The sequence below is a fragment of the Ricinus communis genome, chromosome 5 (assembly GCF_019578655.1).
Source record: "Ricinus communis isolate WT05 ecotype wild-type chromosome 5, ASM1957865v1, whole genome shotgun sequence".
NCBI classification, from domain to species: Eukaryota; Viridiplantae; Streptophyta; class Magnoliopsida; order Malpighiales; family Euphorbiaceae; genus Ricinus; species Ricinus communis.
Window position 1 is genome coordinate 30,555,595 of NC_063260.1, and position 21,257 is coordinate 30,576,851.

Below are 21,257 nucleotides of genomic sequence, written 5' to 3' on the forward strand. Positions count from 1 at the left end.
TTGTTCTTATCCTTTTCTTGCTTTGCTGTCTTTTGTTTGTTGGTGCTCTTGATCCAATGTTGATCACAACTCCTGTAGGTGTGACGTGTTAGCATTCTTGGCATTTGCTGTTTAGGGCAATGCTCACATTCTTCCTATACATATATGATCTATTCTCTCAGCTGCTATCATGCTGAGATTTGTCCAGCCAATCTATAGCAAAGTTTTACTTTAGTTTATTACATTATAGGGATTAGAGGAAATCTTCATTTTAGAAAATAACAAATAACTGCATTTAAAGAGAGTGGTTTCTAACTCGATATTTCAACTCTCGATATTAAATGTTTAGCCACCACACTAAAAGCTGGTGGTTATAAAAATAAGTCTCTTTCTTTGTATAATATTTGATATTGATAAAAATATATATATATATATATATATATATATATATATGCATAAATTACGTATTTCTAAAACGATAAAATTATTAAAAGAATACGAAAGTTCCTGTGTCCGTACCCTCAAATTAATTGCCTTGCCTTGCCGCATATCATTGCTGTTTCTGTAAAGAATAATGAAGCAATCATATCAATTAGTTTGTTGTCTCGTACATGAATCATTCTTTTTTCTCCACATACATGGCCTTGTAGTTTTCTTGTTGTCTACACGAGAGAATCCTTGAAAAGGATTTACAGAACTCAAATCCCATAAAGTACAAAACATGGTACCACCATCTTATCAAGATAAGATTACTATGAAAGACTCCAACTACTTAACTATCACTTGTACCGGAATGGCAACGGGGTGTCGTTTCTCATCCCAGCCTCGCCACTCTCACGAAATTTTTTCTTCAATTTCATTTCTATAATATCTAATAATTATTAAATAGATTTAATCTATATAAATAAATATATAATACTATTTATTAAAAATAATTTATAATTATTAATATAAATAATTAATGATATATAAATATCAATTAATTATATATTTATACAGACTCGGCTGTTTTTTCTATTATCTACGCCAATAAATTTAATGCATAACTTAGTAATAAGCTAAAATTAAATTTATTTTAAAATGTGTTATTAAAATTAGAAGATAGTTAGATCAGCAGACCTCCAAAGCAAAACCCACCAAAACGGCCATCAAAACTCAACAACGCTGTAAACAACAAAAAGGCTCGCATTTTACTTTCCAAATTCCGGAGAAGGCAAAAATAAAACACCAGAACTAACATTGGACGCAAGCTTCATTTCTCCTTCACTTCACTCGAATGCTAACCACTGTTAAACTCCGATTACTCGCCATGTCCAGCGCTAAGATGTTATCGCCTGCCAAATCCTCGTCTATAGCCTTCAAAGGCGGTTTCTCTTCTAATTCTTCAAATCTCCTTTTCAACGGAGGACTTGGCAAGTATAATCGCCTCGCTTTCTCTTCTCAGTTCGCTAACGCCGCCGTTTCTCTTCGATGCTTTGCTTCTTCTTCTTCTTCTTCCTCTACGGGATTTGATCGAGTTAAAGTTCAGAATCCTATCGTTGAAATGGACGGTATTTCTAAAACCTCCCTAAAACCTCAGTTTCTTAAAAAAATATTAAATTAAATTAAAAACTGTGGTTATTTAAGGATTATATAAGTGAAATTTCTTTTAGGTCTATTTGGAAAGTGAAAATAAAATGCAAAGCTGATTAACTTTTCCAATTCTTGTAAAATCTGGGTTGTTTGGAAAGCGGTGTATCTTGAAACTAAAATATTATCAAACCTTTTTAATTAAATTTATATTGAATTGAATTGAATTTAACTCTATTTGCATCAGTTTAAATCTTGGCATAGCTTGTTAATCAATAAGTGAGTTTAGGTTCGCTCAATGATATTCTTATTTGATTAGGTGATGAAATGACAAGGGTCATTTGGAGAATGATAAAAGATAAGGTATTGATTCATATTTGTCCTATCTAACCTTTTTCTTTTTCCTTTTCAGTTTCCAATTTTTTTTTTATTATATATGCAAATAAACATGTAGCTTTAACTATTTGTTTTGGTGATTGCAGCTTATATTTCCTTACCTGGATTTGGATATTAAGTATTTCGATTTGGGGATATTGAATCGTGATGCTACTGATGATAAGGTCACTGTAGAAAGTGCAGAGGCCACTCTTAAGTAAGCTTTCATTCTAAATTTATGCTTTCATTGCAAGATAAAATGGATGGGGCAGTGCAACTTGAATTGTAAATAATTGAGCACCTGGATTGTTGTTTGCTACTTAGGTGACAAGGCAACTCAAGTGTTGATTCTAGTCAATTAATAAGGTTTAAAAGTGCGTGATAAGGGCCTGATTAGTTGGTTTGCTGCAGACGAAATTAAAGTTTGCTGATTTGCTGGTGCACATAACGACTGTAATTGTAGTTTTGTAAAAGTTCAAAACCAATACTGCATGGTTTACTTTGCCACTTTAAAGACAGGGAAATTTTTTTATGTTAATAAGTACTATAAAGTTTAACCCTTGGTAACTTTAGTACCTTGTTTGATGAAATTGTTAGAATCATATTTTTCTATATGGATTCTTGTCTCGTAAATGAAAATCAGGTTTTTGTGTTCTTCATAAAATACCTATGTGGATAACCACATGGCAACATATTATTAGAATGCAACAAAGGAAGAAAGGAAAAAAGAAAGGTTCTGATTAGGATGAAACTGAAGTTATCTCTGCTAGTTTTTTTGGTGACGAGTTGATGCTTAGTCTTGCTTTGCTTGATTTTTCATCCTAATTTATTATGTGCTGCAGGTACAATGTTGCTGTAAAATGTGCTACAATAACTCCTGGTGTGTTATATTGTCCATTATCCTCTTCTTTTGCCATCTATCTTGATCACAGCAATTTTAGTTCTGGGAAGAAGCTGACTTTGCTGAATGTTCTAGTTTATGTAATGGACTAGTGGTAGATATGCTCTTTGATTAAATTTTAAAAGCGATGTTCTTGGTGCATTACAATAATTTTAGTTGATGGTGATTATGTAGCATCAAGTACTATTCATTTTTTTTATGCCATAATCTGCAGATGAGACCAGAGTTAAAGAATTCGGCCTGAAATCTATGTGGAGGAGTCCAAATGGCACTATTAGAAACATCTTAAATGGTATGTTATTGATAAATAATATCGCTTTGATTTTAGTTTTATATCAAGAATGGTTGAATATTCGACAATATTTATAGAGAAAGCATCTTACTACTTAAACTAGTACTAACGTTTTAGAACAGCAGAACACCATAGGATTATATCTTCTGCTTTTGAAGTTTCTACTTTTATTATATTTTGACTATCTGTTATGCCCACTATAAACAGGGTGTTCGTAAATAGTGGACAGAAAGAAATATCGATTAACTGTTAGTTTTCCCTTCTGGCAAATTTTTCCATGTTGATTTGATTTCTATGAAAGCTTAGTTCTTACTAAACAACCATCTCAAAATGCAACATTCATGTATCAAAATGTTTTTCTTTTCTTAAATCTACTTCTTCCATTTACTTAATTTTTGCTAGGATGGTTTTGGGGGGAGGGCATTATCAAGGGTAGTTGCTGAAATAAATACAAGAACATTTTTTTGTTCTCAATGACCTTCAGTTTATTAGGTTACAGCAGACACTTTTATCGGTGTAATAAGAGATGAAAAACTGTAGCTGAGAAAATTGAAGTTCTTATATGGTCTTTGTTATTGACTTTTGGGGCATCTTATTTGCATGTGTATGGCATGGATATGGCATTTGCAGAGCAGGCACTTTTGTTTATCTTGTTACTGTCCAATTTTGATGTGGTTGCTGAAACTTGAATGTTACGATCTGTTGATAAAACTTTATTTGAATGCTTCTAACGGAAGGATTTCTTACTTCTATAGGCACTGTTTTTCGTGAACCTATTCTCTGCCTGAATATTCCAAGAATTGTTCCTGGTAATATGTTCTGCCCCTTCTTCAAGCATGAGTACGTATTTTGTGATGTGAAGCATTATTCAGTACTTATAAACAGGCCTACAGGTTGGAAGAAACCCATTTGCATCGGTAGACATGCCTTTGGTGATCAATATCGTGCCACAGATACACTTATTAAAGGGCCAGGAAAACTTAAAATGATTTTTGGTGAGCTTTCAACCTGTCTATTTCAAAGCTAAAATGCTTCTTTCCTTTAAGGCACTAGTTTCTTTACATGCTTCTTTTGTTATGCAGTACCAGAGGATGGCAACACGCCACTGGAACTTGATGTTTATGATTTTAAGGGCCCAGGTGTAGCGCTTGCTATGTATAATGTTGATCAGGTTTGTCTTATTCATGCATATACCTGAAGATGCGCACTGCAATATATAAAAATTTTCCTGATCTTTTTTTATTGATCAGTCTATTCGAGCTTTTGCCGAGTCATCAATGTCACTAGCATTTGCAAAGAAGTGGCCCCTTTACTTGAGCACCAAAAACACTATTCTGAAGAAATATGATGGCAGGTAACTGTTTCTTGTTTCAGTGAACGTCTCATACCTCATGCCTCTACAATTTCGCCTCTGTTGGTGTATCAGCTGAATGTCCGAAGTTTTTAAAGTGAAAAAGCGCAATAAGTTTACAAGCAGTGTTTTCATAGGTTTAAGGACATTTTCCAGGAGGTATATGAAGAGAAGTGGAAGCAGAAGTTTGAGGAACATTCAATATGGTATGCATAAATACGTCTTATGTTCGATTCTTCATTGTGATTAAATGATTTATGGAAGCCTCTGTCTTCAGGTATGAGCATCGACTAATTGATGACATGGTTGCTTATGCTGTAAAGAGTGAAGGTGGCTATGTTTGGGCTTGCAAAAATTATGACGGAGATGTCCAAAGTGATTTACTTGCTCAAGGTGCTATAAATTGGTCACTCTTTACCTTTTTTAAATTACACATATGTCTAGAGCACTAATAATGCCCAATAGGCACATCTCAGATTATTTTACTCCAGACAGGAAAATCTTCTCTTTAAAAAAGGGTGTTTTTTCCCAGTTTTGTGGTGATTCTAAGAAAAGCTGAGATGAAAGTTGAACCCATAGCTATTAAAAAAATGGACTCTATTAAAACTTTTGTCCATCAATAGTTTTTTTTTTTTTCTTTTCTTTTACTGACTTGAAGAGGCATAACAAGTGCCAATGTGAATAGATAATTAGTGCTTCTGTTGTCGATAGAAATGACCTTAAGTATTCACTCACTATGTATTTTTAGTTGACCTCTCTAAATTTAGTTTGTTTCTGCAGGATTTGGCTCATTGGGCCTCATGACGTCGGTGCTGGTCCGTATCTAGTTATTTATTTCTCAGCTAATGCTGAGCTGGTTATTCTTTCTGTGGTTGTGTGACATAATGATAAGTGCAAACTGTGCAGTTGTCATCTGACGGAAAGACACTAGAAGCTGAGGCAGCTCATGGGACTGTAACTCGTCATTTCCGGTTATTTCAGAAAGGACAAGAAACTAGCACAAACAGTATTGCTTCAATATTTGCATGGACACGAGGATTAGAACATAGGTAATTTTACTGTGTTTTGTTGAAATGATACATATGTTTCATTTTGGAAATCTATTTTGCTGTAATTCAGAGTTTGGTTCTAGTGGTACACTCTTCATGACACTTTCACTTGTTTTGCCTTTGCATTTGGGTGGTTGACTATTAAGCATTTGGGTGGTTGACTATTATTGATGTGAGAATGTTGAACTTGAATCATGATCTCGTGAGAACGTTATGTGGCATTTATTTCCATATTTACTGTAGATTTCAAATCATTATTCAGATTTTTACTTTGCTTTACTGGAGATATCTATTAATCTTTGTTTAATTATAATTTACTTCTACCTTTTTCCTCAGGGCCAAACTTGATAAGAATGAAGGGTTGCTTGATTTTGTGCACAAGTTAGAGGGTTCATGCATTGAGACAGTAGAAGCAGGAAAAATGACAAAAGACCTTGCCATTTTGATCCACGGTCCTAAGTAAGTGTATCTTGTTTGCCCCTTCTCTATGCTCAATTCTTGATTCAATTGCTTGGGATTTTCTTTTCTTTGGTGGATAAATGTCAACGATCACTAAGTTCAAGAAGTTGCATAGTGTTTCATTGACTCGCTCCAAATAGTTGTAACTTAGTATATCTGCCCTCCCATCTAAGTAGCTATATCCTCTATTCTCCAAGCCACGGTACAGGAGCATCAGTTCCCTGAGCTGTTCTCGTATTGCTCCCCTTTAAGTTGTTTTCCATATATGTGGCCTTGCGTGTAAACTGGTCTATCTGTATAATTATGGTAATTGAATTGGACAGAACAGTAGCTCTCCAATTTGGTAAACCTTTCACTTTGAGTTTTAGTGAGTGGGGATAATTGCTGAGATGCTGCTGATACATGCAGGGTGTCAAGAGAATTTTATTTGAACACGGAAGAATTTATTGATGCTGTTGCTCAGAATCTGGAGTCAAAGCTTCGGGAACCTGCAGTTGTGTAATCAAAATATTCTATCTGTACTCTATTCCCAAACAAAACCAAAATCAGTAAATAAAGAATACTCATAAGGATGGTTGATTCTTTTGGCACGTAACATATACTTGGTTTGACTGTCAATGGAAATTCTGCGAGTTTTTCTTTATAAAACTTGGCGATGTTTACAAGTTTGGCGGAGGCAACTTGTAACTTAATAATATAGATACATGTCCTGTGTCTCTCTATTCTGTTCCTGAATTATTTTGATTTCCTTAAAAATACAGCTTCTCAGATCCTGAAAGCTCCTCTTGTGAAACTAATCCCTGTAGCTTGAAGGAATTTCCGGAAAAGAGGCCTGGTGCTGCTTCCACTGGTCATGGCCTTGAATGATGTTGTGGCGACGTGTAAGAGTGAAGTCTTTGATGATGTAGGCTGCCACTTGTACTAAAATGGAAGACTTAAACCGAAGACTTCAAATTGAATAGTTCTGTCTTGATTATCCAAACTTAAAAAAATAAAAGCAGTTGCATTGCACTCAGTCGCAGTCGGGGAGATGAGTCCAAACGCCAATGCTCCTCTGTCGTTTTATTCCTGTCTTGCTTATTAAGATTATTAGTTGCTTAGATCACAGCACTTCTTGTAGCGTTGGTATTATCTTGAGATTTCTTCGGTTCCCTATAATTCAGATTTAACAATTAGGTTTAACAGAGATATTTTTAATTCCAATTTAAATTTCTTACTTGATTATACCTGTCCAAGGTCTACACTTTAATATAAAAAAATTAAAAATCTTTTTCCCCTTTATAAGTCTGGTTATATTTGACTTTTTCAATTTTACTTTTATGTTATTATATTTAGAAATTATTATATATTTTAAAAATATTTATTTATTTATACTAATTACACTCCGTTCAATTAAGGATTATGTGTCTAAATATATTCCTCTATAGATATAATTAAAAAGATGTGTTAAAACTGAATAATTATAACTATCAGTGGATATAAGATTTGCGGGAATGATGAGTAAGGGAGAGCCAAAAGAAAAACATCTAGAAAAAATCAAAATAGTTAAAATCGAATAAATTAAGTTAATTAACTGAATTTGTTGATTTAATTTTAGTTTTTAAAATTTAATTAGTAAGTTAATCTTTTTATTTTTAATTTTAAAAATAGATAGTAGCTAATTAAGCACGGTGCAGATTACATTCTCAGTGTTTAATTTTTATAATTTATATAAATTAAAAACTTCTTTTTAAATGCTTGGTAAATAACTTTTAAAATTTTCTTAACAAGAAAACTGGTAAAGTAACCTTTTTTTTTATTTTTTCATTATTTTAGAAGCTGTAATTAAAAGATTAATTCTTGGATTAATCAAACTACCGGTTACTCTAAAACTGAATTGAAATTTTGGTTAAGAAAAATAAAAACTCAAATCGAAAGGTAATTTCTTTTGGTGAGATATGAAAAATCTGTTTTTGGGTCAAGAGACTGATAGCGAATTCAGTGGTCTATTTATTAATATTTCACTATGGCCAACAAATTCTTAGAATCATGCAGATGCAGCTTCGTGGTGTGCATATAAAACGTTAAATCGAAAGGAGCGGTCCAGATTATTTAACCATTTCTCATTTAACATTCAATTGGTCAAACAGGTTTGCATGTTATAATTCCCCTCTCTCTATAAATACAGATCCATCATCTTCGCTGCACCAGCTCAAACATAATTCACGAAGCATTACGGTTTTAGGGTTAACGATCAAGAGCAGCAGAGATGGCGATGACTAAGACCAAAGAGCTTGTTTCCTCAAACGCTGTTGTCGTTTTCAGGTTCTTCTTCTTCTTCTTCTTTTTATCCAATTTATTTTATCTAATGAATTTTTTCTTGTACCAGAAAATGGCTTTCAAAAAACATCTTAATTTGAAAAAAAATAAAAATTGCAGCAAGACGTACTGCCCCTATTGCACGAGCGTGAAGAAGCTATTGGATCAGTTGGGAGCTAAATATAAGGTCGTGGAGTTGGATACCGAGAGTAAGTCGTTAATTATTTTATCGAATTGAAACTCAGTATTGCTTATCATTTATATATTTTTTTGGCTGTGGAGGGATTCAATTCTATTTATTAATTCCATTTCTAATAGTGTGTTTGGGAAGTCTAAAAATGCAATAATTCCATTCAATTTGATTTTATTTAGCTTGAAAAGGTCAGACTTGCTAGAAATTCAATTCTAAAATTAGGCATTTTGAAAGAAATGAAATCATGCCACTCGGATATGATTTTTCAAGTATTCACTTGAATTCTTTTAAAACCAAACAAGGCCTTAGGATGGTACTTCGAGTATGGTAGTTATAATGTTAAAACAGAGCGTTATCCTAGTTTTTTTGGTTTTTCTTTATTCATTTACTATGAGCGTAACCTCTACTTTGAAGCGAAAATAAGATTGAGGGAACTACTATTATATTATGTTTTGAAGGTGATGGAAGTGAGATTCAAACAGCTCTGGCAGAGTGGACCGGACAACGCACCGTGCCCAATGTTTTCATTGGCGGAAAGCACATCGGTGGCTGTGACAGTACGGATTTTACTTCCGTTGCTTTCTACTTTCTATAATATTGGCCTTGTTTCCTGTCTCTGTAATTGGATCCCCTGGCTATCGACTTGTTAATGGGTTTGTGTCCTGTGTTCCAGGTACAACAGCCAAGCACAGCCAAGGGCAGCTGGTTCCTCTGCTCACAGAAGCTGGAGCTGTATAGACAAGCCTCTTACAAGGAGAGCTTTGTTTGACTATCTAGATAATAAGTCTAGCAATAAACAACAAAACTTTGCGCAATTGTGTTTGGTTTATGTTGGTAAATGTATGGAGGCTGCTTAAGACAAGGTTGAATGCATCTATTTGTGTGTGTTGGGATGATTTCTGGTGTAGTTTTCAATAAATTTCAGCAGTCTTTAATGGTCATCCAAGAACCTAACCCTCTGGCGTGGTGGTGCTGACTGCCTGATAATATGAGTGAAGTAAGTGATTCTGGTTTTTTGATATGTATAGTTATGAGTAGAAAAGTTTATTAAGAAATTATTGTCCGTGTACCCGTATAATTTCTCCCTTTATTCTCGTAATGTAAGAGCACCGGCGGCAGCTTTTCCAACATTTATCTGGCTTATCACATGATTGGGCCTGAAAAACCTTGTTTGCTTTTATGATTTTGATTGGGCTTTTAAATTATTTCAATTAGTTGATACAAGTCTATAAAATTTGTTTCCAAAACAACGAAATAACACGTGATAACTGTCCATTTATAATAAGAAATCAATACATTAGTAGATAAATAGTCAAGGCACTATATTGAAATGAGAAACCTGTTTCTGAGAAGTGAGTTTGTTTAAAGTCTACACTGAAATACTACCGTACTAGCACCTGTACAATTCCTTACCCTATTTAACTTCATTGTTTCTTATCAGAGTGATGAAGAATGTTAGGTTCATCATTGAACACATATCAATCTTGACTTTACCGAAACAATAAGAACGGTGTAAGCATCTCAGAGCTACCACCTTCCAAACTGCATTCTGTATTTTCAGCCATTCTCTTTGCTAACCAAAATCCCAATCCTGCCATTTTACAGCCAGGGTATCTTGTGTATAATTTTGATATGGAGCCCCAAATTCATTTCGGGTCTACTCATTAAGGAAGACACCGACTCATTCTTCATCTTAGGCATCGATAAGACTGAGGGAACTGATTCGCCAACAGCTCATGTTTCATTTTGACAATTAACACAAAGAAACCGTAGCATGGAAAATGCATCAATCCCACCAGCAAGTACCTGCAAACCCATGTTTAAGAACGCAATCAAATATGTCGCACAGCGTAAACCCCATGTACATGGGAGAGGAAAAATGTAAAACAAAAACAAAAATTTTGCCTCATAACCAGAAAGAAAATTAAAGTATGATGCAGATATCTCTATTTCATAATGGTGTCCTAGGCTATAGTTTTAAGTTTGTTTTCCAAGATTAAAATCAAAACATTAAATGGAGTTTGTCAACAACTGTAGAACCTCCAACATCTAATTAGATCCCAAAAACAAGAACAATAAGACAGCATGGGATAACTGGTTCATTTCCTGCTTTCCATAAATCTACAACTTGAAGTATCTTATGGTCCAAAATTGTGTAAAAAATTGTTATAAAGCATAGGTTAGATGAAATCTCCAATTCAAGAACAGCAATGAGATGTTTGAGGTACTAACCATAGCGGAGCATATGGTGATGACAAGTCAAGAAATGGATATGGCCACCTGAAGCATGGACAACACCACTTTTGTGAGACGAACAAATATGAGGACAATGAATGGGAGAAGAAATAAAAATTACCAAGTCGATGTACAAGCATGAAGAATCCATTGGAAAATGACAAAAGCACCCGTCCATAGAATAAAGTAAGAAACCCGAAACCAAGGAAATGGCTGAAACGGAAACAGAGATGGTTCAAGAATAATTACAAAAGAATTATAAGGAAAAAGAGAGAAGGGAAAAGCTATCCCTTTACCAAGCAATTCAAAGCTGCATCACCAAGGAGTACAAGGACGTTGAGTGTATGCATATTCACGGTCATCTGATATCATTGAAGACATGATCAATCACATATATGGTAAATTATAGTAACACGGAAAATGAATTTTAGAAAACAGAAAAAGATAAAAATAGATAACTAAGATGAGCAGAATTTTGAAGCATGATATAGAATTGCCACTATAAGCAATGCCTCCAATTGGTCCGAGAGATGGGCAATTTCTGAGCAGCAGGGAGCTCAATGTAAGAATAATAATTAAACAAAAACATGTACTAGTGTTAAGAGATACTAACTGATACCACCCTTAATCAGTAAAATGTGAAATGTAGGACAAAATGTCAAAGCATTAGCCCCATTTTTCGTCAGCAAATCGGTGACTAAGACATTGACTGCTTAAGAACCAATACAATGAAGTAGCAAATTACACAAGTGCATCTCCCTGTCTAAGCACAATGCTACCTTCCTAATCAGCCAATGCCACCCAAAAGTGATTGGATAGGCAAAAATTGATGTCTAGTAGATAACACATCAGCCAAAATGCTGGATAAATGTCAAAAGCATGAATTATATCGATATGAATATTCTATAGAAACATCCTACAGATAAGACAAACAGAGCACTTCAAAATGTAGTACAACTATATTTGCAAAAAAAGTAGGTCAGGATCCAACATGAAGCAATAATTCTTTCAACATGTTGCTGTAGCAAACGGGCTTAGAGATAGATCAAGGTAATAACTCATAACATAATCAACGGCAGATTCAAAATGAGTTACTTACGAAATTCATAGTGTAATCTTTGATGGTAAGAAATGGGAAAATAATGGCCCAATATACACAATCTGTGAGCATCACTGCTCCAGCATTCATCTGTTCACAACAAATCAAACAGAGGAAAACTGTGAGAAAAAATATCAAGCACACGGGGAGAAGTAATATTCTCAAACAATGAATTTTAAGTTATTCACAAGGAGAGCAACTCTAATAGATAAACGATTTCGAGATAAACCATTTTTAGGCCAACAGTGACTTTGTCAATATCTATCTATTGTAAAAATATCCAACTAGAGTGTTCAGAACCACCAAAATAGTTGCTTTGCATCCACCAAAAAGAAAAATCTCCTACCAACGATCAATAGTGAGGTGTATCAAAACCAACTTTTAGTGCAAATACAACTGCTTGATGGATTTAGATGTCTGGACCTTTAAGGCAGGATAAAGGAGAGGAAACAATAGAACGAAGTTGCATTGGAAAACTACATAGACAACTTATTGAACAAAAGATATAAGTAATAAAAAAACATGTCCATCTTCAAAAAAAAAAATGGAAAACAAAAGAGAGAATGATGCAGTTAAAAGATTTGACGCCAGACATTTGAACATTCAGACCAGAACTGTTTGAACACCCCCTACATCTCTCTATATTTAAGCTACTTCACCTTGGAAAAATGTCTACCTGGAATAGAACTTGAAACAGATAACTTGAGATACTTGCTACTTGGGAAACATAAACTTCTTTTCGGGGATTTGAGAGTTTTCTCTCTGCATGCATATTGGTCCTTTCTTCATACAATAGAGGAACATGATAAGCTTGCTCAGCATCATTCCCTGAGTGAGCCCTGCCCCTTCTATGATACTGGTAACAACCACAGATGGATAGCAGGATTCCAAACTACAAGTCAAGTTGAGACCATAATGAACTTGGCATTAGTTAAACATCCAAGTTCTTAATAATTCAAAAACTAAACCTCCAACATATGCAAAAGGTTGCTCAGAAGCAGAATGTTCCAATGACTATGGTAGCAGCAATTAGCAATGTATATGGATGCTACTCTTAATCAGAAGTTTAGGGGTTTCAATTTTAACAGATAGGTGAAGAGAAGGAAGGTATACCCCAAAATAAAAGGTAACAGAAGTAAAAGTCCATCTGTGCAACAGCCAAATTAAGCTCAAGTTAGAATACAAAAAAATTAATCAGAAAAAGAAGCATTTTAAAATCAGCTGGAAATGTGAAAGTTAAATGGCACAGATGCCTTCAAGGTCATATTATCAAGTTCCTAATCAAGCCATAAAAGGCATTGAATTAGTTGAAGTTTACACATTGCAAGAAACATCAATCCCAAAAATATTTAAAAGAAAGTTAAAAGTTAAAAGTTTACATAGAAGGAGATGCGCACTTCTATAAACTATGAAGAAAATGTTGCTATAGAAACCTGAAATTTGTTCTATTCAATAGAGTTGAGAAATATCATACTGTGTATAGTAAAAGAACATGAGGAATCCATTAACAGAAATTTTGGCAATGAGGGATGCCAAAAGCACAGAGAAAGCGATAACTCGATAAAACAACAGCCAAATAGGGTCTATTTGATCAAGGCATGGCCTCCAAGCTCTATCTTCATACAAAGAATTGGATATAATTTCTTGCTGACTTTTTCCTCTGCAAGATCTCAAATGATCCAAACCTTCACGTTTCCAAAGAATGAATACAGCTCCAAGCATAGGGGTTAAGACCGAAATTGCACATAGCAACACCCTCCAATTCAACCAGTAATTCAAGGTGGTAGAATCAGGAATAAGCAATAGCTGCATCCTGATAAAAGAAAATGGCAATTGTTACCTCTATAACCTTTTCTTGATTCTTTATCAACTATTCAATAAAGATTCTTGCTTTGAAAATGAAAACAATAAAAACACAACCCACATAGACAATTTTGCTAATTAATAAGAAAAGAAAATGAAACCCAAGAAAAGAGTAAGTGAAAGAGAACTTACAGACGAAATGATGAATAAATGCTTCTTTTTCCTGTGAATTGGAAGCTAATTAAATCAAGAAACTAACATAATGAATTCGAAAGAAGAGCTTATAAGCTTGTCTTTCATAGTAAAGGTCACGTCTTTTTCTGTTCTTTTGATAGCATATACAGAGAATTCATGCAAATAAGAAAGCAGATAATAGAGTGAATTTTGGGTTATTCAATGGCGAAAGTTCATTGGAGTTTCTCTCTCTTGAGCGATCAAATTTTTATGGACATGTCTGGATGGGGACCCCCATTCTTCATTTTCCTTTTGTCTTTGGAATTTGGAATTGTTTTACAGAGGAAGAGTAGGACTTGAACGGATGAATCATGCATCTTGTTGCCACATGGAACTCATGGTTGCACCGAGACAAAGCGAAGCGACTCTTGCTGACCATTCAAATAACAGGCACTTTGAATTTATGTACGAAAAAGCTAATTTGTCAATCTTTTGCTGGATGTTCCATGTCAAATTTACCGTGTTTCAGAAAAAATAAAAATTTCACATATTTAGAAGTTCGACAATATGTATAAATAATTCTTGAGACTTAAAATATTTTTAATAAGTGTATTTAATTTTTAATATGTAAATTTTTTATTTTTATATGTATATTATTTTTGACACATAAAATTTAAATTTACGGGTAAGGTTATAATTTAACTAATAAATAAATTTTTAATCAGATAATGATATTAATTTTATCTTAAAAAGTAGCACATTAATTATATTTTAATATTATTTTAATAAATTTTTAATCAGATAATAATATTAATTTTATCTTAAAAATAACATATTAATTATATTTTAATATTATATTTAATTAGATAATAATTCTGATTTTAAAATATAAAATTTTAAATTATATTTTTAATATTATATTTAATAATAAATTAATTTTTTAATTATGTAATAAAATTTTAATCTTAAAAATAGTAATATCAATTATAGTATTAAGTGATATAATATTAAAATTAATTAATAAATATTTTTAAAATAATTTTTATATTATTATTACTAATAAAATATTAAAAAATAAAATATATTTAAAAATAGTTAGTTTGCTATTATTTTTTAAAATATTATAAATTAATATTAAATATTAAAAATATTATTAAATTGTATCTATCAATTTAATTTTATATCGAATAAACGACTAATAATGCTAATACTGAATTAAAAAGAATTGAAAGCTGAAAAATATGTCAAAAGAAATTTATAAAATATTACAAATATTTATGAAAGATAAAAAATTATATCATAAATTTAAGATTCGTTAAGAAACATAAAAAGATTGATTAATTAATCTAATATAAATTATTTTTGTTAGTTACTAGAAAAAATATGAATCTACCGAATTTGTTTAAATCAGTTTTTAAAAGGCTAAAGTGTCGGTTGCCATGAGTTTACTGAAAGCTCAATTAAAACGATGCAGTAGAAACTAGAAACCAATGTGCAAGCAATCAATCCCAAGGATAGTCCGTCCAGGCGAAGAATTTACGCAAAAACTTTCTGCTCGATAGTTCGCCAGAAGTTACAATTCAGTCCAATAAAGGACTTAATCCAGGTAAAAAGTTCAAAATGGTCCATAAATTTTATACTAAATATCAAACTATATAAAAATAAATCTTTTATTAAATTAGAATAAAATTTAATTTTATATCTAATAAACACAATTGAATAATATATTTTAATTTAAATTATTAAATTAAATAATATTATCCAACTCATATAAATTTATATTTTTACATAATTAAAGTAAAATTTTATATTTTATTAATATTTTCTTTTTTTTTTATAATAAAAACTAATCTCAGATTCATTCGAATTTTGATTTGATGGAGAGTGTATTGATCAACCTGAATTCTAACTTAAAAAATTCTACTTGCCTTTGCCTTACTTTAAATAGTAAAGGAGACTGAATTATCCATTCATCATCTTTTTATCATACAATTAAAACTTTGTATCATTACCTTATTTACCACGGATGAAAGAAACCACTACAAAGAGTGCCTTAACCCAGCAGCCATTATATGGAACTACGACCTAATAAATCTTGAATTACTAAATGGAACCTCTACCAAATTTCTTGCCCTCTAGTTTCCGATTCATAAAAACAATGTTCACTTCTGAAAACAATACTGGAACTTGAAGCATGTCGATGGCAATAACAGTAATGGATGATAATTGGTATCTCTAAACCTGTCAAGGCGTATGCAATATAAAATCTTGAGCGCATCAATTTCCACAACGAGAGTAGAGTTAATAAGGAGATGAATATAGAAAATTAATGACGATTAGCCTACTTGGACTCCCGATGAAACAGAAATATTTACATCCTCATTTATCCTTTTTCACAGACAATCGCACAGATGTAAACAAGATACTGAAAAATACAATTCTTCCCGTTACTCAACTAGAAAAATTCCATCCAACAAGCATGAAGCAACCTTTAAAGAATGTTCTTCACATACAATGTCATTATTAATTATTTCTCTTCTATGGTTATGTACACAATACATGTGAAAATCAGAATTCTGATCTTTATGGTAAAAAACAATCAAACTAAGATGTCAGGTCCATGGTAAACGCCTTTAAAATGTTTATACAGGTGAAAAGAGAGTAGCTAAACCTTGATCGACCATCATGTGAAGCTTGTCGTAGACCATCAGACTCTTCTGGTCGCATTTGTATGATCCGTTTCCTCTGGCAAGGACCTCACCATCTACGTCTATGATCCCTCCCTTGGTCGGATCATCAGTGCGTGGACCAGGCTCCAATATGAATGCTTTCACCTGCAGATTGTTGAAAAATAAAATACTAGTGGATAGGATTCTTTAACAGAAAGGTACGTCTTTATCATTAAATGTTTGCATAGAAGGACATGCAAAAAATAGATGACTATATTGGTATACAAGGATTTCCCTCTCCTACAGCATCTAAGAATAAATCAGCTTGTTACAAACAACTATACATTCTCATCATAGTCCAAGTGAAGTGCATCAAACCAAAGAAAAAAAATCGTGCAAATGAGATTAGCAAGAAAAACTGCAGAAACTATACAAGATAGGCTGAGTCACTTGTGCACATTAGTGAACTAACCTTAAGGTATATAACATACGGTGATTTGACATGATCTCCGTTATTCAACGCTGTCATCAATGCTAGCAAGGACAATTTCGGGCATTGCTGGATGAGTATCAGGTCCAAATAACCATCTGAGAACTAGAAATTGAAATGCAACAGGATTGTTCAAATGTTATTTTGCAGGCAAAGAGCAGGGACTCAACAAGAGAGCTTCAAGTAAATATGCATCTTAGATACTACATTGAGTTTGTTCTAAAGAAGACAAATAGCACCATCTTCTCTAATTGGATGAAGTTTTCAAAATCTAAAAAAAGTGACAGCATCAAATGGTTCATTTGCCATACAACTACTACTCTAGCAAAAGGTTGAAAGTGGAGTAGGGAAAGAACGTGATTATAAGATATTCCGAGGCAAATGCAAGATAAACTAACCTTTGCATCAGGTGCAGCCATGACATCCTCCCCACCCCAAGGTACATTATGAAGCCATATTGAAACAAATGGTCCACTGATCATCCTCCAATCCAGATTGACTAAGTTAACATCAGGTCCCTGATAACCATGTTGAGTCTTAAGAGGCTGCTCTTGTTTGCTAGTAGATTCAGCATTATAACTGGTTGGCACCCCATAAGTTTCAAAGCCAGGTGCAGGCACAAAAGAAATGCACCCATTATAATGCCTTAAGTGGAATATTCGTTGAACAGCCTATGAGAAAGGGGAAATGGAAAAAGAGAAAGTCAGTTTCTAACAAAATCCAATGAGAAACAGGATCACATCCATCAAAATGAACTGCTGAATCAATCAAATTTTAGTAGGGGAGAAAAGGATAAGAAGAGATAAAGAAAGAAAGAGCGTACATAAAAGTCAATACGAGCACTTCCCATCCACCGGTACTTTTCAGACTCAATGTCAATATCTGCTACTAGACCTTAAATAATATGAAAATAGCAGTCAAAATAAGTTCATGACTAAAGCTCACTGCAGGTTGTAGCTACAGACATGATTTTTGTAACCAACATCAAATCCAAGTGCAAGAAACTAAAAGCATGGAAATTGAAAATCCAAAAGCTCAACCAAACCTAGCCCTGCTTAAACAAACTCAGTTACACAGGACTAGTATTATTTGTACCCCATGAAAGCATCAAGACACTGAAAAATTTTGTTTCTCCTTGCAGGATAGTAGCAACATCCAGTGAGCACTTATGACCTACCAGACCAGTACAAAAAGTAGAGAAAATTTTAGAAGTTAGAACATCACATTGCAATCAATGATAAAGGCAACATTCCACATAACTAAAGATGAATATCAATCTGCCATTTTCAACCTCGTATTATTGCTAAAACGGCATTAGATGCTTTACAGGGTTCACCAACAGAATCCAGAAGAGATTTTGCCATACCGTTGCTTGTACCTGCAGTTCAAGCAAAATATTAAAAAGTGAAAATGAACTGTTACAATCATGCAATGAAAGAACCAGCACCAAAACTTTGAATACTTCAAGATCATAATGAGTAAAGTGGAAATCATTAATGCAGTAGAGTGTGGAGGGACGGTATCCTCAAATTTATCCAATTTTGTTGTAATATCACATTTATCCCACAAAGCAGAATGAAAAGTGTAGCTCCAATGATGAAAGAATGCCTCAATTTCAACAAGGCAAGATTCTGGAGAAAAAACCTGAATCTTAGCTCACTTACAATGAAGTGTCCAATTAAAATAAGTTCATCTGAATTGGTTGCCTCAGTCAAAATCATTTTAGAACTTTGTATTTGACCATAATTAATTGATGAGTGAAACTTAGAGCCCCAAATTCTGGAACATCTTGAAGTAACTTAATGGTCCACGCATCACAAGCCATGAATTCCCAGTCCTCAATGACCGTGTTCTTGAAATAAGATCTAAGAAGAGTTTATGCTATTAAGACAGAGAACCATTTTATAAAGAAAAAGACCTGCAGGAACCATTCCAAGAGGCAGCTTTATTGCATCTCTCCAGTCCTCTCTTGCTAAAAGTCCATTTACCACCTACTAAAAAGCACAACACTGTTGAGAAGGAGAAAGGAACAGATATCCCTCTAGAAGGTCATACTTAAGCACTAAACAAAATGCGCAAAACATGTCTATCAAGAAAATATTATGTTGCAGTTGCACAGTAGTAAATAGACAATCTTCAAGTAGAAAGGTGGATGTGATGCATGATGTATGCAGATATGACCACAGTTGCCCAAATTTTATCATTGACAGGACAAGGTAGCAAGACTTTCTCAAGTGTTTAAAAAAAAATCGTTCAGGTAGATTCATCATTTCAAGATTAAAAGTTGCCTGTCTTTCTGACAGTCTATATTGTGTGTAAATAAGGGGCCTCAGTAAAAGCAAATTGAAAGTTGAGGAAAATTCAATTGGATAATGATCTTGGCAAATTCACATTCGAACCTAGTGTTGAAAATATCATTCTGGACCATTTTAGTATCCTCAAAATGATCCTTATAAAACACAAAATATGAACCAAATAGGCAAAGCCAAGGCAACTAACCTCCACAAGAATACCATCTCCACTAACACAAACAATACCGTCGTATTTAGAAATATCCAGAGTGCTAGTGACCTCCTTTGCATGAAGCTGATGTTTAGTTTCTGAAATAAAACATTTTAGCATAAACAAACACCCTTTAGCATATACAAAAATCCAAAAATTTCCGTTATAAAAATTGAACCTTGCAATGTAATCTGAACATCAGCATCTTCAAGTAAAGGTTTGACAGTATCAAAAAATATCTTTGATGCAGATCTCTTCCCTCCAAATGGATTCACAAATACAAGCAATCTCTTTGGACGACCTGCAAAACCACATTTTTATTTTTCTTAGACTTTACCAATCAGAGCATTAGCATAAGAATTGCAATCGAATTAGTCTACCTAGAGAATCGAGGTAATCACGGAGACGATTACACAAAACTCGCTGCGAGTCTTCAGTTAGAGGCTGAAACACGAAATCTTTCCTCACAAGAGCTCCACTATTACCTGCACAGCAGATTCCATCTCCGTTATCGATAATAGTTTTCACTCTTATCTTACTTCCTTCGATTACAAATCCAAGAACTTCTTTTTCGACGGTCAAACACCTTTGACCTCGATCCGTCCACCGGAGAATTCCACCTGCGGTCAAAGTTAACAGAGTCGTTGCGCCGTTGACGATCACTTGGTCCGAGATTATTGGCTGTGGCGACGAGTCCATTTCTGCTCGGTTTTGCTTGGGTTCCGGTTCGGTTTATATTGAGAACCGGACTAAAGGCGGCTTTTTGGTGGCGAACTGACGAGATGGCTTTTAAGTATACGGATGGACTGTGATTGCTTCGAGGTGTTCGCTGGCGGGGCTTAGTTCGAGTAGTTTCATGCTCTCATCAGGTTTTAGGGTTCAAACCCACGAGCCTTTGTCGTTTTTTCCTTTCTCTCCGAGACGTCTTTGTCGTTTTTTCTTTTTTCTCACAGCCTTTGTCGTTTTTATAGCATCTTTTTTTATATATATAGAGTTTTTTCCCATTATTGTTTGGTAAAAGGGTGCAAATAAGCACATAAACTATTTTTGGACGTGATTAAACATTTAAATTAAGAAAATCCATAATTTAAAGTTGATCAAATCAATGAATAGTCCACAAACCTCGTTGTGTCTCCTTTGTTGAAACAACAATCAAGCATTAGTTAAAAGGCAACAACATCATTTCACAAGCTTATAACAGTAGCAACAAATTACAAGAACAATGGAACAAAAGCAACCTCAACCAATAGGGCCCTTACATTGTCTTTTATTTTTATATTTTCTTTAAAAACTAAAACTTTTTAGAATGATATGTTTGTTAATAATAATATATAAAAATGCTAAAATTAAAATTTAAAATTAAATAATAATTATAAAAATTATAAAAACAATAATATACAAATATATGAATAATAAAGTAATAAAATCGGACATATATATAAGAAAAATAGTATGTAAATAATTTGAGAATTTTTGAATTTGAAGAGAGACACCAAGAATAAATTTTGGCATATCAGTGTAACGAAATCAAAATACCAATGAAGAGAAATTAGGACATCAACAATACGAGGCTTGTATATCACACAATTTTCTTTAAACCGATTCGCCCCTCACCATTGGTGTTTGAGGATGATATAACGTCTGTTCCACACTATTGGTGTTTGAGGATGATATGATGTCTGTTTCCATGATACAATGGATCAACACAATTGATGAATACTGCAATAATTGTACCAGTGAACTTGAAGTATGTTGGAGTTTTTATTGCACTTGAAAGCAAAAAAAAAAAAGATAGGAGGATCTATTACACACCTTGAAT

General features: G+C 33.5%; 4 protein-coding genes across 5 annotated transcripts; 2 read left to right on the forward strand and 2 right to left on the reverse strand.

Moving 5' to 3' along the window:
* Positions 1-1,097: 1,097 nt before the first annotated feature.
* On the forward strand, positions 1,098-6,637 carry LOC8289823 (isocitrate dehydrogenase [NADP], chloroplastic/mitochondrial). Its single transcript, XM_048374569.1, has 15 exons — positions 1,098-1,529; positions 1,868-1,911; positions 2,031-2,140; positions 2,766-2,803; positions 3,039-3,116; positions 3,872-3,925; positions 4,010-4,111; positions 4,199-4,287; positions 4,367-4,470; positions 4,605-4,673; positions 4,745-4,860; positions 5,248-5,282; positions 5,374-5,516; positions 5,853-5,975; positions 6,384-6,637. Exons 1-15 carry the CDS (start codon positions 1,256-1,258, stop codon positions 6,475-6,477), a joined length of 1,473 nt encoding a protein of 490 aa, XP_048230526.1. The 5' UTR covers positions 1,098-1,255; the 3' UTR covers positions 6,478-6,637.
* A 1,390-nt stretch (positions 6,638-8,027) lies between these two features.
* Positions 8,028-9,596, forward strand: LOC8289824 (glutaredoxin-like). The gene is made up of 4 exons (XM_002524627.4): positions 8,028-8,279; positions 8,394-8,482; positions 8,925-9,023; positions 9,140-9,596. Exons 1-4 carry the CDS (start codon positions 8,224-8,226, stop codon positions 9,202-9,204), a joined length of 309 nt encoding a protein of 102 aa, XP_002524673.1. The 5' UTR covers positions 8,028-8,223; the 3' UTR covers positions 9,205-9,596.
* Positions 9,597-9,721: 125 nt separating this feature from the next.
* Positions 9,722-14,224, reverse strand: LOC107261692. Its single transcript, XM_015722693.3, has 9 exons — positions 13,796-14,224; positions 13,275-13,613; positions 12,914-12,947; positions 12,477-12,692; positions 11,801-11,890; positions 10,998-11,063; positions 10,823-10,914; positions 10,699-10,746; positions 9,722-10,272 (listed from the first exon to the last, which is right to left on the reverse strand). Exons 2-9 carry the CDS (start codon positions 13,610-13,612, stop codon positions 10,155-10,157), a joined length of 1,002 nt encoding a protein of 333 aa, XP_015578179.1. The 5' UTR covers position 13,613; positions 13,796-14,224; the 3' UTR covers positions 9,722-10,154.
* Positions 14,225-16,200: 1,976 nt separating this feature from the next.
* Positions 16,201-20,396, reverse strand: LOC8289825 (sphingosine kinase 1). Of its 2 annotated transcripts, XM_002524628.4 has the most exons (10): positions 19,819-20,396; positions 19,617-19,739; positions 19,436-19,536; positions 18,855-18,927; positions 18,228-18,314; positions 18,032-18,109; positions 17,760-17,830; positions 17,335-17,607; positions 16,919-17,041; positions 16,201-16,611 (listed from the first exon to the last, which is right to left on the reverse strand). In XM_002524628.4, exons 1-10 carry the CDS (start codon positions 20,135-20,137, stop codon positions 16,420-16,422), a joined length of 1,440 nt encoding a protein of 479 aa, XP_002524674.1. In that variant the 5' UTR covers positions 20,138-20,396; the 3' UTR covers positions 16,201-16,419. The 2 variants fall into 2 exon arrangements, with proteins under 2 accessions (XP_002524674.1, XP_015578185.1); XM_015722699.3 differs by lacking the exon at positions 19,819-20,396 and having other exon boundaries at positions 18,855-18,930; positions 19,617-19,653.
* Positions 20,397-21,257: the final 861 nt, after the last annotated feature.